The 15,795-nt window shown below is 35.9% G+C and overlaps 1 protein-coding gene across 1 annotated transcript; it reads left to right on the forward strand.

The window, feature by feature from the left end:
* Nucleotides 1-749: 749 nt before the first annotated feature.
* SPCS3 (signal peptidase complex subunit 3) lies at nucleotides 750-13,822 on the forward strand. Its single transcript, XM_074274067.1, has 5 exons — nucleotides 750-1,133; nucleotides 2,698-2,771; nucleotides 5,976-6,052; nucleotides 9,260-9,375; nucleotides 10,403-13,822. The coding sequence occupies exons 1-5, from the start codon at nucleotides 991-993 to the stop codon at nucleotides 10,533-10,535; spliced, it is 543 nt and encodes a 180-aa protein (XP_074130168.1). The 5' UTR covers nucleotides 750-990; the 3' UTR covers nucleotides 10,536-13,822.
* Nucleotides 13,823-15,795: the final 1,973 nt, after the last annotated feature.

Genomic DNA, 15,795 nt, shown 5'->3' on the forward strand with positions numbered 1-15,795 from the left:
CGTGTTTGTTGAATTAAATTGAGGCCCAGGGAATTAAATTCGGACCTTTGGCCAGGGTCTCTCAAGGAGGCCAGTGTCAGGGCTCAGATGGACACGTCCAAGACCCCCGTAGGTCGGCACATTCGTAGTTTTTGTGCAGGTTTCCGTGGGATCAGCGCGTGTTTTACAAAATCCCCTCCATTCTGAAACACTACTGTAAGAAGTGTCCGGGAATTAATGAGATTTAAACTGCAAGAGAAGCCAGTCCTTAACAAGGAAGGAACCAAATTCGCAGATAGGGTTTAGGCAAAGCCTCCTAAACCCGGGGGGAACGGAGCGCGAGGACGCAAGCCCCGCCTCTCCCAGACCTGCCATTGCTTAGCTCCTCCCTGGATCTGAGGGAGAGGTGAGAAAAGGGGATGGGGCGGGGCCGACGGAAAAGATGGGGCGTGGCTTAGGCAAGGGGCGGGGCCAAAGCGATGGGCGGGTTCAGGTGACGAAAGCGGCAGTGCGCGACCAGCGCTCCTCCCATCCTCCTTCAGACTCGCGCTTTACGCCGCTCTGATTGGCTACGGGTCACCCAGACTGCGGCGAGAGGGGCAGGTGGACGGGGTTTGGGGACCTTGCCCGCCTTTCCTCCGCGTGGCTTCCGCCGGCTTCGGGGCCCCACCCCGTCCGTCTGTGTGCGCGCGGGAAGGGGCGGGGCGGAGCAGGGGCGGCGGTAAGATCGCGCCCGCCCCTCTCGCCGAGCCGCGCCCCTGGGAGGCGAGGGGGTGGGGGAGGTGCGGGAGGTGGGCCGAGGTTTCGGCGGCGGCGGCGGTGGCGGCGGCGCGCTCGCTCCCGGGAGGAGCGCGCGCGCCCTGGGCGGCGGGGAGAGAAGCAAGCCGGGCCGGAGCCGAGCCGGGTGTGTGTGGTGGTGCGTGTGGCGTGTGGCGCGAGTGGGAGCGTGTGTGAGGGAGGGCGGGCGGCGGGAAGCCAGTGCGAGGGGCCGAGCCGAGTCAAGCCGCCGCGATGAACACGGTTCTGTCGCGGGCGAACTCCCTCTTCGCCTTCTCGCTGAGCGTGATGGCGGCGCTGACCTTCGGCTGCTTCATCACCACCGCCTTCAAAGACAGAAGCGTCCCGGTCCGGCTGCACGTCTCCCGAATCATGCTGTGAGTGCGGGACGGGGTGGGGGTGCGGGGCTGCGTCTGTCTGAGGGCGGGGGGGGGGGCGGGAATCTCCCTTCCTGCTCTGCCGCGGGCTGGGCTGCACTGCTAGCTTTCCCCGCTACCCCGGAGCTGGCCTCCTCTTTCCTCCCCCACACCTCCCGCCTTCCCGGACCACCCCCCTCCCCCATCCCCTTCTGCGTGCACCCACAGCCCGGGTCAATTCTTCAGCTCGCTTTCCCGGTTCCCTAATTCAGGTCAGAGACTGCAGCCCTCCTTCCTGCTCCTTCACTTCCCTCCACCCCCGCGCGGGCCAATGAGGGAGCCCCACACCATCCAACTCGGGCTCTTCCGAGGCGCCTGCCCCTTCCCTACCACTCCAGGCACATCTGCAGTGTGCCCGCTAGAGTGTGGTTCCTGCTTGCACTCCTCCCGGCTTTATTTTTGATTTCGTGTATCGGCGATTTCATGCCTCTGTTCCCCCTGGAACTTTTCCCCCTATCTAGGCAAGCTTGGTATTGTTATTGTTCGCCGAGACCTTGGTAGTTTTCCCAGCACTCTTTACGACGCTTAAATATTTGAATTAGGTTCGTTTCTGTAATAATCATAGTTTCAACCTCTTCCTCCTTTTTTCAAATTTTCTTTAAAAATTTTTACTTGTTACTAGCTCAGAAGCGCACCTGGTGAGGTTTTTGGAAATTAGCACTCTTTTGTTTTATTTAAGCTTGTGTGGAGATTTCGGATGGAGAGTCTGAACAAATTCTGAAATGTTCACAACGAAATGGAAGTCATGTTTTCAGTTGTCTGAAAAAAAATCTTTTAAAAACCATCCTCTGTTCTATTATTTCTACTTTGATATATGTATATTCTTTCCTTTTTGTCTTCTTTCTACTTACTCAAGACTGATTTCCTGTTGCTCTCTGCATTAACTTCGGACCTTTCCTGTCAGATGTTTAAGTCTGACAGCTTCTCTAAATCACTCTTCTTCTGCCACCTCCCCCGTGTCCCCATTGGTTTGGTTTATTCTGATGCCCTTAGCCATTGGCTAATTTATTTTTTATTTTTTACATCTCCTTCGATGAAAGCACTTTTTTACCCAATTATGAAATTGTTTAATTTCTAAGTCATTCCAAACTTTTTTTTTCAGGAACTATTAAGGCATAGTAAGATAGCTGATAACCTCCCCCAGTGTTTATCTTGCACAATTTATCCTATTTCCTTTTTTTTAGTTGAACTTAATTAATGTCCATCCTTTTAGATGTTAAGTGTATTTTTGTTTATCCATGTAGCCCTTATTTTAAGGTGATATGGCTACCTTTTTTTGTTCCAGTTGATTCTTATTATTTCCCATCTTTTTATTAGATTTTTAGTGTATTTTTATTTATCAATGTAGTCCTAAACTTAAGTTGATATGTTTACCTATTTATATATACTACAGAACTGGTCACACTCACAAATGTTTGGAATAAGTTGCTTTGTGCTGTCTTTATATATGCGTGTGTATATGACAAGGGTATTCAACTCTTCTTTATTGTGGTTGAAGGATTATAAAACCTATGTTTATTTTCAGAAAAAATGTAGAAGACTTCACCGGACCTAGAGAACGAAGTGATCTGGGATTCATTACATTTGATGTGACTGCTGATATCCTTTAGGAAAATGACTTTTTAAAAATACACAAAAATTGTAGTGACTTCATATTTGTCTTAAGCTGAATTATGACATTCAAAAATATGCCAGTGAAAAACAACAAAGCAAATCTCTGATAAGTGCTTTAGAACACCTGAATTATAGTTACGAATGTTGTTTTAAAAAATTTAATCTCTGCACTCTAGTTTTCTTATTAGTAAAATAAGATTAATTATACATGCTTCTCTCTACATCAGTAGTGTTTGCTTGTGGTGGTGGGGTTTTTTAATTCAAGGGAAAAAAATTATTTAGAAAAAACAAATCTAATCATCAAAAAGGAGATTTTTGAAACCCTAAAACTTTCATTTAGAAAGAACAAAATTGGGATAAAAGAGAAGAATCATTAATACACAAACTGTTTAGAAACTGCATTTTATATCTTTTCATTTAGAAGCAGTTAGTATTGTTACAATAGCATAGCTACAGTATCTAGTAGTAAAATAGTTTGCTTATGTAATTTTAGTTTACATGTTTGCTTTGTCAATTCAATATGCAAATAACTGGTCAGTTAATGATCTCAGTCGACAGTTTCTGACTTTTTATAGTATGTTATTTTATAATTACAACAGAATTTTTTTAAATTGCAGAATTCATTTTGTGATTTCATTTAACGCCTTATCTGTGTCTTCCAGTTTTCTCACTTCTGTCTTTTATACTTTTCTGACAGATCAAACAGCCTTCTTCCATCCCATTTATTGGACCATTCTTGGTTTGGAAGTATATAAATCACTTTTAGGCCTGGTCTCATCTATTTTATTGAGATAGCCCCCTTTACTACTTAGAATCCTCCAAACTACAAATGGGATCAGTCACATTTTTAAATATCGGGTATTTTTAAACTAGGGTTTATAAATTAAAGACTTTTTTATAATTATATTTCATTATAATTGGTTTCCTTCTTAATTCATTTTAATTTGTAATTTTCTTTTGTATAAAGAGATTCATGGGTTTCACTAGCCCCAGGGCTAGAATCTTAAAAGTAGTCTGGATTCAGCAATAGACTGAAACTGTACTTTATTTAAAGGCAGCTACTGTGAAAGTAAAGTTTATATTGAAAAGGTATGGGGGGAAAAGTACACTTATACTAAACTAACCTGTTTTCAAGTCTCTGTGGTCATCTTTAACTTAGCATTGCTGAGAATGGATTGAGGCTAAACTTAGTGTTTTCATATTAAAAGTACATTACCCCAGCTAGTTAATTTACATGTTTTTGTGTTAGCTTTTTAACCCTTAGTTCTTTCAGATATTCCTGTCTAATTGATAGCCGGTAGTGTATATATTTTTCAGCTTACTAAAAAAGTCTGTATATTACAAAGTTCTGTAAATAGTATATATCATTTGTATACAAATATAATAGATGAAAAAATATTTAATTTCAAAAGAAGCACTGGTCTTTCCATTCTTGTGAGATTTTTATTTTTTGGTGGATTAATTAGGTGGTCCTAAATCTTGTATTTTACCAGAGTGGCTTATGTATTTAAAATTTTGAAGAACATTGATTTAGTTAGTTGAAAATAACATGACATATTTGCTCTTATTATTTCAGTCAGTCAATTATTAAACATTAAGTGATTACAATGTTTCAGGCACTGTGCTAAGTGCTAGAAATATTTGAAATTTATTTGAAATATTTTGCTCAGTTTAAAATGTCACAGTAGAGTATAGTGATTTTTTAAAGAAAAGGAATAGGATCCACATTACACAGAGTGCATGCAGTAGGACCTTTCCATTAATTTTTTTTGTTTTTGGACTGGGCATGCAATTTTATTGATGTAAGTAATTATACCTATGATGAGACTACCTTTAATAACATAGGTAGGCATCTGCTTTCCAATATAGTGTGAGTGTTTCTTGAGCACCAAGCAATTGTATTCCTAGAGTTATATAATTTGTGTGTATCAGGCAGGATGTGATCCCAGATCTCCCTGTTTCAGTCTGGCTTTTTCCCCTCAAACAATGCTGCTTCTCACCCTAAATATAACTGTGAATTTGATTTCATGGAAAAGTAGATTTTGAATCTTTGATCAATTTTGGTAAACAAAGCTGGAAGACATTTAGTCTAGGCAGGTCCCTCCTTTTATACAAGAGGAAACCAAGGCCAGAGAAGAAACTGATTTACTTATGATCACCTAGCACAGGACTTCTTTTAACTTTTTCCATTTGTGATCCCTGTTCTCCTGAGAAATTTTTATGAATTTTAGATATGTAAAAAAGGTAAACAAATAAAACATTTACTGATAATAAATCTTAATTTTGTGACCCCCACATTCAGTTAAGAGGCCTTATGTAGAGTTGTGAACCCACAGTTAAAGAATCTGGGACTTAATACGATGATACTACTTTGTTCACTAATTCAAAATAAATGATAGCTCATTTATATATTTTAAAGATTTGTGAAGTCCTTGACACATATTATCTCATTTGATTCTTAAAATAATTTTGTGAGATCAGTATTGATATTTTTAAAAAATTAGTAATTTTTTTATTTGTCTATGAAAGTAAATTCTACTTTCCGTGTAAAGTTTAAATGAAATAGCAGCAATTTGGTATGTGATTTCAGGCAAGTAACTTAAAATCATGGATCTCATTTTTCTCCTTTGTAATAATAACTTAGATGTTCTCTATAGTGCCTAAAAATTCTATGATTCTTTGCTTACCTTCCCCTCCTTTCAGTAGTGGTTATTAAAGGGAAGATGGCATTGATTAATCTAAAAAAAGTCTTTTTGGCATTTATCAGGTTTTTTTCCTCTTGCACCAGATTTAACTGTTGAGCTTTTTTTTTTTTTTGGGGTTGTAGACAAAAGAGGATTAGTTTGTGTGCTAAGAGGCAATACTGGAGAGGTTATACTGGAGAGTACCAAATTTGGGTTTCAGTGCATAAATCTAATCCATTTTGCTATCTACTAGCCAAGTGATCTGAAGTAAGTCATTTAACCTCTGGACCTCATGTTCTTTGTAAAAGGAAGGGTTGGACTTTGATGATTCCCCTGCCCATTTCAGCTTTAAATTGTTCCTATTAACAGAAGGAGAAATAACTGAAGGAGGACATTCTTATGTCAGAAGTCTACTCTTACACTTAGAAATCTACTTTGAACAACTGAGCATTAACAATTAAAGTTGTATGCCATTTTGTTTTTGTTCCTTAATTTTTTTTTTCACATCTAGAGAATATATTTGATTGGAATGTAAAGCAATTATTTCTATACTTATCAGCAGAATATTCAACAAAAAATAACGTAAGTATGTATATATTATATATTTAGAAGAATAAACTTTACAAACTATTTAAAATTAACATTGAATCTTTTTTTTTTTTTTTGTAAGGTAAGACTTGTAGCCTGGTAAAAATTTAAAGTTATTTCTATTATATGGATAACAAGCTTCAAGAAATACAGCAACTTGATGTAGTAATACTCTAGGCTTTCTTTCCACTTCCCTTCTCAACCACTCCTTTGGGATTGTGGATCTAGCAAGTGCTCTCTATGTTTAAGATTTGTAAAGCCCTATCTTTATACATATTACCTCCTTTGATTCTCAACTCTGTGAAGTAAGTATATATATAAACTGAGATTTAGGTTAGGCCACTCATTTTTTCAGGTATATTTGGAAGGGACCTGGCATCTGTGGTACCTGTCCTTATTTGAAATGTGTCATAAACCTCACTGAAAATGTTATTTCAGATATTTGATTATATTATTTATCAGCTTTTTTGCAAAATGTTAGGTGGTTGTATTCTAAAGGTCTCAAATAGTGTGTGTCCATGATTTTCCGTGTTTATGTGATATGGAGGCTTATATGTATTTTTTTTTAATTGAATGTTTATAATAAATGGTCATTATCAGTGTTTTCCATTTAATAAACAAAAGTATCACAATTTGGGTGTCTAAAAATATGTAATGAGGCGCCTTTAATCATCTTAGAGGGAAAGATAGGGATAATTAAGAAAGTATAGGTAATAAATCACAGTCATAACTCCTATTGGATTGTGCTTTAGTTTTCTGACTTTTATGTCATAATTTATATTACACATAGCTTACTATTAATAAGTTTTTGTTCATTATGGTTGTATATTTGTAGTTGTGTTAAAATTGATAGTATTAAAATCACCTTACTTGAAGTATCTATTTATTGATTCTCCTTATAATGTACTCATTAGGCCAAATGGCCTACTTTGCCTAGTATATACAGGTGACACAATGGATAGAGTGCTGGACTTGGAGTCTGGAAAACCTTAGTTCTAACCTTGCCTCAGACACCAACTGTGTGACCTTCTGCCAAATCATTTACTCTCTCATCTTGTTTTCTCATGTAACACGAGAATAATCTACTACACAGGATTGTTAAGATAATCAAGTAAAATAATATTTGAAAAGCACTTTGATATCCATAAATTCTATATTAAACATTAACTCTTATTATTAATATGCTTAAATGTATGTATAATTTAATAAACATGCCAGGGAATAAGTTTACTCTTTATAAGATTGCCCATATCAAGGCCCATTGTGCAATAACGTCATGAAGAGCTCATTTTTAAAAAAATAGACATTATATCAGCCTCTTCCATAAAAACACAAAACCTTGCTGGTAATATTCATTAGCTGACTGCTCAGTTTTGACATTTATAGCATCATTCCAATGAAACTAACACCCACTTAGCATGATGTTTCACTTGATACTGGATTTTTATGAAACCAATTAAAAAATCTACTATTAAGAGTTCTAAAGGATCACAGCATGGTTTATGCAGAGATTAATAAAATTAATGGTTCTATTTTTGAATTATTTAGAAAGTAGAATTAAAGTATAAATCATTTCTTTTGTGTCTAGCTTACCATATTATAAAATTTGATTTTGTTACAGTACCTTGAGAGGAATAGTGGTGAGGACAGTCTTGATTATTACATGTGGTTTGAACTATTCCTTTACAATGGCTGATGTTGAGTAGCAGTTTTATCAGATTGGCATATTTTGCATCTATCCCACATTTCACTTTGGTTGGTTGCTTTAACCCGATCCTTTAAAACTTTAAAGTATTCAAAACAAAGCAGTTCTTAAACTAGATTTGAGAGCTAAAGAGTAAACACTAGCAGAATAATTTTAGTAAGTTCAATAATTCACCTGGATTTTCTTCCTCCATAGTAATTTCTTTGTAGCTGGGATAGCATGAAAAAATACACAATTTTTGAAAAATATTCCAGTTTAACTTTTCCCAGGATAACTAATGAGTTTGGTTGGTTTGCTGTCAGGCAAAGACTGTTGCTTTGGGAAATTTAAAATTTTCATGATGATGGTGAATTTATTATAAAATCTAAACTCACAAAGACTTAGAGCTAGAAGAGACAAGGCATTTAGTTTTCCTCTTGTTATTTTACAGTAGGGGAAACTGAGTCCCAAAGAGATTACGTTTCTTTTCCAAGGTGTTCCATGTATTATTAAGTGACAGAGCTAAATTCAGACAAGATTTTTTCATTGCAAATATTTGTTTATATAAGGGGTTTATAGTCATAGTTGGGACACACTAGAAAAGAATATGCAAGTGGGGATTTTCTGGTAGTAGAGTGCTACCTACACATTTAGTAACTGAATGAATGGAAGAGAGTAATAAAAAGTCCTATATTTTCAGAATAAAAAAAAATCATTGAAATTTTTTGCTTTTTTCATTTCTTGAACATTGGGGGGCTCATTTTTCTTTTAACAAAGAAAATAATATTGTGGAAACTAAATATCACTGCTGAACAATCATTTGTATTTTGGAAATTGTGGTTTTTTTTAATATGTAAACCAATAGAGAACTGATCTTAGTAAAGTTCATGTGAGAAGTCTGGTGTAGTGACAATTGTTTTTATTTTTAAATTTTAGGGTATAAAAATGAAATTTTTTTAAACTGATTTTTTTTCAGGTCATCCCTAATAATCCAGCATCTGTATGATATTGGAAAATTCTGTCATGCTGGAGTGGCTGAAGTTGCCAAATAGTCATAAGTCCTCAGGATCCTATAACAATGTTTGGGGTAGTGGCAGGGCACCCTTGATTTTCCATTGTCACCTCTAAGAATGGCCACCCTGAGAATGGTCTTAGGAAAGTTTGAAAATATTAGATAGTGACATACTTCAACTGAGGAACTGTTCCCTGAAACCTTCTAGGTTGTGCTGACTCATTAGAACCACCTAGTGTCTCAGTGGTAATGTCATTGACCAGTTCTTTTTGAAAGAGCTAGGATTTTCCTGTGAGAAGCCTTGGAGGTGGTTCTTCACATTTTTACTTGTTTTTCATTTGTTAATATTAATATTGTAGAGATTTCCATAAAATATGGCTGATTTATATATAAGTTATACTGCATGTTTACTAATCTGTCTCCTTTGGATCAATGCTACTTTTAATATGCACTGACCAGATGTTATGTTAGAACAATTGTCTAATTAATTCTCATTTCAATGTAGGCTCTGAACCAGGTTGTCCTTTGGGACAAGATCATTCTGAGAGGCGATAATCCGAAGCTGCTGCTGAAAGATATGAAATCAAAATATTTTTTCTTTGACGATGGAAATGGTCTCAAGTGAGCAACTCATGCCATATTAAGTGTTTAACCGTGTTTTTGGTAAAGATGAGAGGGAAAGAGAAGCTAGAAGGAAACAAAGAATAGCATTGAATGGGAGGAAAACAGTGAAACAGGAAACAATGTTCTTGCAGATTTTAACTTACAGACTGTAGGGAAAGAGCTTTTTAGAGGAAATGGCTGCTGAGTGGGATGAAGTATTGGGCTATTCTTTATTTGGAGTGAGATTTCAGAATCAAACCTTGGCTATGCTTGCTGACTGTTTATGTAACCTTCGGCAAATCACTGAGCTTCTCTGGGATTTCAGTTTCTTTATCTTTAAAATGAGGGGGTTGGGCTGGGTGAATTCTGAGGTCCCTTCCAATTCTCCATCTTTGAGTCTCTGAGCTTTTTGATCAGTAGAGTGAGTATTTTAAGTATAGTGTACCATATACTCTGAATAGTAGTGATGGAAACAGGGAATCTCTTCTCTCCATGTTTTTCCTGGAGGTATGGCTTCTGTTTTCAAGGGGGTAGGAAATGCAGGAACTTATGTCAGGATTACAGTCAGCACATAGTAGTAGTAGAATCTATGGTTGAAAATTTGGGAAATTGCTGGTAGCCCAAGAGCTTCCTTTGCACAGTCATAGAATGTTAGAACTGGAAGGGCCATTAACCTCTTGTTAAACTTAAGTGACTGGAGAGTACTGTGGGCCAATGAGGTTTAATAACTTGACCAAGACCATGAAGGTGGGACTAGATCTTCTGACTCATAGTAGTGTTCTTTCCACCATACGATACTGTTACTTATTTAAGTTGCTATGAGTATGTTTAATGATTAAATCACCAGTGATTACCTGGTGCTAACCAGATTCGTCCTCTTGTTCCTTAAAGTGGAAAAAGAATAATGTTTAGTGGCAAAGATGAACTTAGTAGTAGTAGTAGTAGCTGTGTACAAATAAAATTATAATATTTAGATCACAATGGTTTTAGTGATGAAACTATAAATATTTCTGCTGACCACTGATTGTCATCTGTCTTTTTACAGGGGAAACAGGAATGTCACATTAACCCTCTCTTGGAATGTTGTACCAAATGCTGGAATTCTACCTCTTGTGACAGGATCAGGACATGTCTCTATTCCATTCCCAGATACATATGAAATAACAAAGAGTTATTAAATTATTATTCTGAATTTGAGCAACATATTTTTATACTTAATGAATTTTATCTCATTTGCCCCATCCTTTTCCTGCTCCCTCTTCTTTTATCCTGAAAGCAAGAGACACTTGCTTTTGGTTGTAACTTTTACAAAAAATTAGGTTTCTTTTGGTTTTTGTTTTTTCACAAGAGCCAACACTGAAAAACATAACGGAAAGGTAAATGGGTGACAGAAATTTTTTTAAATTGGCCACCTCAATGAAGTATTACCTTTCTTGTTAATAAAAGTTGGAAAAACCCTCAAATAGTCTTGATTTGTAAAATGTCTATTTGAAGTATTCTCTGCATTTCCATTATTCTTATGGAATATAAAGTGAAGAGCATGAAGGGTAGTTAAAACTTCCAGGTGCCTGTAGAGTTATAAGAACTCTGTATTATATGCCTTCCATTCATGCAAATAAGCATTTGATGTGTGATTCAGATGTAGACATCCTCTTTTATCTTTTCTGAGTATGTCTGATAACCGGCAAAATACTGTCATATATTGTTACATATTAGAAGTCTGGTTTACAAAATAGCTAAAAGTGACTGAATGTCACTTAGGAATGCCCATATTTCTTTTTTTTTTTACATACAGGTAACTAGCAATTTTCTCCACTTAAAGGCTAAATACCTCTTTATATCCTGTAAACCAGTCTGTAACAAAACTTTTTAAAGCCTCTTAAGTGAACCAAATGTGTCTTTTAAGTGCTTTTTTTTTTTTTTTTTTTTTTTTTTTGGGACCTTTCCTTCCTGTGATATCTTTATATAACTTCTTGACATTGTCACCAAGAGTTGAAGATTTCAGCATGGTTTGCCCCCCTTTATAACAAGTCTATCTTGGTGAGCATGCCTTGTATCATTGAAGGGGGATTATTTAAAAGCTTCCACAGTCTACACTTTGATACTAATGGTATGAAAATAGAACCAGCTTGACACAGCTTACAGGCCAGTCTACAGAGCCATATCTGGTCATCATGTTTCTTACTTTTTAATGCCTTGTGCTCTGCTACCTGAATATTATATCATCTGTGTGAGGGGGAAGGAGTGACTGTAGAATCCTGTCCTGAGAACCTGTCCATGAAATTTATTTATAGACATCTTAAACATTTTTCTTTTCTGGAAATTGAAAGTTAGAAGGGACCTCATAGTTATAAACCAATTCATTTGCATGCTCAGTTATAAACAGACTATAGTTGGCCATAGTTAGCATTAGCATACATACCTTCATTTAGAGCAAATCAAACAGGGATACAGCAGGTAACATATTTGCAGTTGACATTAAACTTTTATATAAACTGGCCTTAAAAGTGGAAAATAGGAAACCAGAGATAAACTTACCCTCAAGTACATGTTTAATACAGTAATTTGACTGGCAACAGTCAAATGGCTAATTCTTTTATTAAGAATTATTCATATTGCTTAACTATTTCATTTTTAGTCCTACTGGTCACTTTTATAAATGCAAATTTAGTGAGTTGCTATTATAATTATTATAACCCATTTATAAATCCTAGTCTTGGATTTATTGACAGGTTTCATCTGGATTGAATTTCATTTCTCTTAAGATTCAAGGGAAGGAAAATAAGATAAATGTTTGAGATAGGGGTTCCTTTTAGCACATGGGAAACTGCTTAAGAAAACAGCCGATGGAATGAGGAGGAACACTAATATTAGGAAAGATAACCTACTTTGATCTGGCTTTTCCTTGTCCAGACAAAGTAATTTTCTCTACAGATTCCCCCAGGCCTTGCGAATTTAAATCCCTTTAGCTAATATGGACTAACAACCAACTTGGGAATTTGGAACCTAGACAGGCACTGAAACTACAGTAATGGAGCTTGAACAATAAAGGTATAGCTTGATCTTGGGAAGAAAGCAATGGTGTACAACAAATCTACTCTTTAGCCAATAACTTATTTGAGCTATTAGATAGTGGCTAAAGTTAAAGAAAGCATAATTGATTGTAAAGACCTCTATACTCATTGGGTGAATTTGATAGAGAAGAAATTATGATTAATCTGATGCTATTTGTTGACTTGATGTGTTATTTAGGCACAAAATATAGTATCACCCCCTTTAACCTGGATAGTCTGACCATAGAGCAGTTTGGCTTACCGATTAATAGTCCATTTTGTGTGAATTTGCTCAGGGTAAGGATATTCCAGTTTCTGAATAAGGGGTTTGTATATTCAGGAACAGTTCTGAGGCTAGATGATCCTCCATAAGACACTAAATCAGCCTGTCAAAATTATTTTTGAAAGAGGTTTCCTAAAAAAGTAGAAACAAACTTGTCACTGGCTTAAGTAGAAATGCATGCAAAGTACACAAATATTCTGAAACGCATGAGAAAAAATTTTGAAAAAGTTTATAAAGTCCTGAAAAAACTGGGCAATTGGAAGCCACCCAGTAAATTAATCTTAGTTTTAAAAAAGGCTGATGAAAAACCTAAGGCTTTAGACTGCCTCCATTTTGTTTAACAGTAGGTTAGAAGTTAAATCCATATTTTCCTTTGGTCAAAATTGCAGTTTCTGTAGTGGCAGTGTTGGGTTAAAATACAAGAATACTTTAGAAGTTCTTGGGAAATAAGTTGAATAAATTTTCATCTTACTCTAAAATTGTATCCTCCAATAACAAACATTTTCCTCCTACCACTTGTAGGACTACCCATTTTGCAGACAGGCCTAAATTAGGTTCCTTTGGTTGATGGCCCTTAAGAGTTGAATTATCATAGTAATTAAGTGACTCCACAGAAAATTGCAATCAGGTACATTTAGATGCAAATCTTGAGTCACAAAAATGGAGACTACAGCATTTTGCTTGTAACTTCTAGGTTACATATGATACAGCTTGCTTGAGGGTTCCAGTCCCTGGTGTGGGTGCTAGTTAATCAGGTTGTTACTGTGTGTTAGTTTGAAATGAAGTGAAATTCTTGGTGTTGTGAAAAGCCATAAGCTGTGAACTTTGGTAATGTTGGTAGTAACCAGATTTATGCCCATACCTTTCTAATGTTTTCCTTGCTTTAGCAGAGACTGTTTACATGATGACATGAAGCAATTTTTGTTGTGACTGCCAATGGCTTAGAGAAAACTGTTTAAAAAAAAAAGTTGCATATTTTTAATGCAGTTTGGGCAATTGTTTACTTAATACATAAAGATTTCATGAGGAAAACAAATAATGGAAGTACTAAAGACATAATGAGGATTTTCTTAATTGCAATAAGTATTCAGCATTTTTATTAATAAAATAAATTTGGTTTATAAGTAAATGATGCATCTTAACTTTGAGAGTCTTGCTTTTTGTGTGAAACTGTTAATGTACAAATAAATGAGACACCAAGAGTAGACATAATTTATTAAATGAAATGATGTATTTATTATTAAAGGTAAGAGGCCTAAAATCACAACTACATCATATCTAAAATAAAAATAATGCCTTGTGTGCCTACTATGCCCAATCCATAGGACTTGTTATAAAAGAATCCTCTCCTGCAATTTTATGAAACTCCATCTGACTACTTCCCTAATCCCAAGTACCTTGCATTTTGCCTTAATTGAATTGGGGGCGAGATGTAGATGGTTTGTTATATTGAGCAACTGTGATTGTGTGCTTCCAATCCTCTGTTGCAACTATTGGGGGACTCTTATGGGATAAGGCCATTTAAATTAATGTGCAATCTAGATTATTCCAAAGGTAATATTTGACATTATTAATCAGTAGAAGTTTCCACATAGAATAACATTCACACATACCCATGCACACACATATGTATGTATATGTTATCCTTTGACTTGTAAAGTGGAAAAAGACCTCTTCAATTAGTCATATTTCATATCAGCTTTATCTTTTTTTAGTTTCCATTTCATTCTGTCTACTGGCTTTCTAAAGTGGATTTTCTTAATTTCACCAGAATGGAAATAATTATTTGCCGAATACATACTTCTGGTTAAAAAAAATTATACACACACACACACAGAGCTCCAGGTGAGATGCCTAATTTATTAATATAGATCATCACTTTATTTACAATTTAAGGTTTTAACAGAGCTTCCCCTGGTACTGAGAGGTTAAGGGATTTCCTAGTGTCACAACAAGTAATGTCAAGAGTTAAGACTTGAAATCAGCTATTCTGAGCATAGCCAATTCTCCATTATGCCAATATTGACTCTATTTCAACTTGTAATATTAACTGTTTATTCAAATAGTCACTTGGCTAATGCATCTTAGAAGGCATACAGTCTCTATTATTTCACATCAGACCTGTCTAAAGAACGTGAATTCTCTCTTTTTACTCAGGCATTTCCTTTGATTCTTCTAACCATCTCCCACACCTCTCTGCCTTCTAGGGCAGAACTACTACTTATCAGGTCTTTCTAACTGGGTACTACAATGAACTGTGAAATGACTAATGAGTTCTTCCCAGTTGGGAGAAAGAAACCATTATCCTTGGGTTAAACATACACAGCATTACTGCCTACCTCATCTGGTCCTTGGGATGGAAATACTTTGTAAACCTTACATTCCATATAAATGTAAGCCATTATCAGCACATCTGAACAAACTAAATTAGCTATACTTCACTTTCCTTTTTAAAGGATCAAGAGATTGTTTATTCTGTTGTGCCTATGGACTGTTCAAGCATTGGAAGTATGTGTGCCCACAGGAAAAAAAAAAATTTCCCATGTTTTATAATGCCCTTCAGTCCATTAACTACAGTCTTTGGACAAATAACCTCTCAATCTCAGTTTCCTCCAGTAGAATGGGGCTAATATTTGTACTTTTTACTTCACAGGATGATTGTAAGGATCAAGTGAGAAAATACATAAAGTATTTTGTAATTAAATATTTGTACCAAGAAAAGTATTGGGAATGAGTTTGAATTGAGGTTCAGATTGTTATATTAATTTAATGTTTTTTATTTATTTATTTTAAAGGAGATTTAAAATGGCATTTCCATTGAGGAATTTCCCTGAAATAAATCATCCTTCTGCTGATTCATGGTTTTCTTTACTATGAAAAATTACATTGGAATATTTTATATTTTAGTGAAAACTGTCTGAGTTGATAAAAGATACCTACTTTTTAAATTACAGAAATTAAAAAATACACTTAGTACAAATTAAAGATACAGAGGGAATAGAGAAATTGCTGGTTATTGAATAATTTGTATTTAAGATCTGATATAGGAAAATAGAAGATCTTATTTCCTAATAAGTTTGTTTTGTTTTAAATAATCAAGAG

Source organism: Sminthopsis crassicaudata, chromosome 6, assembly GCF_048593235.1.
Source record: "Sminthopsis crassicaudata isolate SCR6 chromosome 6, ASM4859323v1, whole genome shotgun sequence".
Classification (NCBI taxonomy): Eukaryota; Metazoa; Chordata; class Mammalia; order Dasyuromorphia; family Dasyuridae; genus Sminthopsis; species Sminthopsis crassicaudata.

Bases quoted from the DNA above. Each gene is read 5' to 3' on its own strand.
- SPCS3 (XM_074274067.1), top strand. From the start codon at position 991: ATGAACACGGTTCTGTCGCGGGCGAACTCCCTCTTCGCCTTCTCGCTG. The intron at 1,134-2,697 runs GTGAGTGCGGGA...GTTTATTTTCAG, and splicing joins CACGTCTCCCGAATCATGCT to AAAAAATGTAGAAGACTTCA. The intron at 6,053-9,259 runs GTAAGTATGTAT...ATTTCAATGTAG, and splicing joins AATATTCAACAAAAAATAAC to GCTCTGAACCAGGTTGTCCT.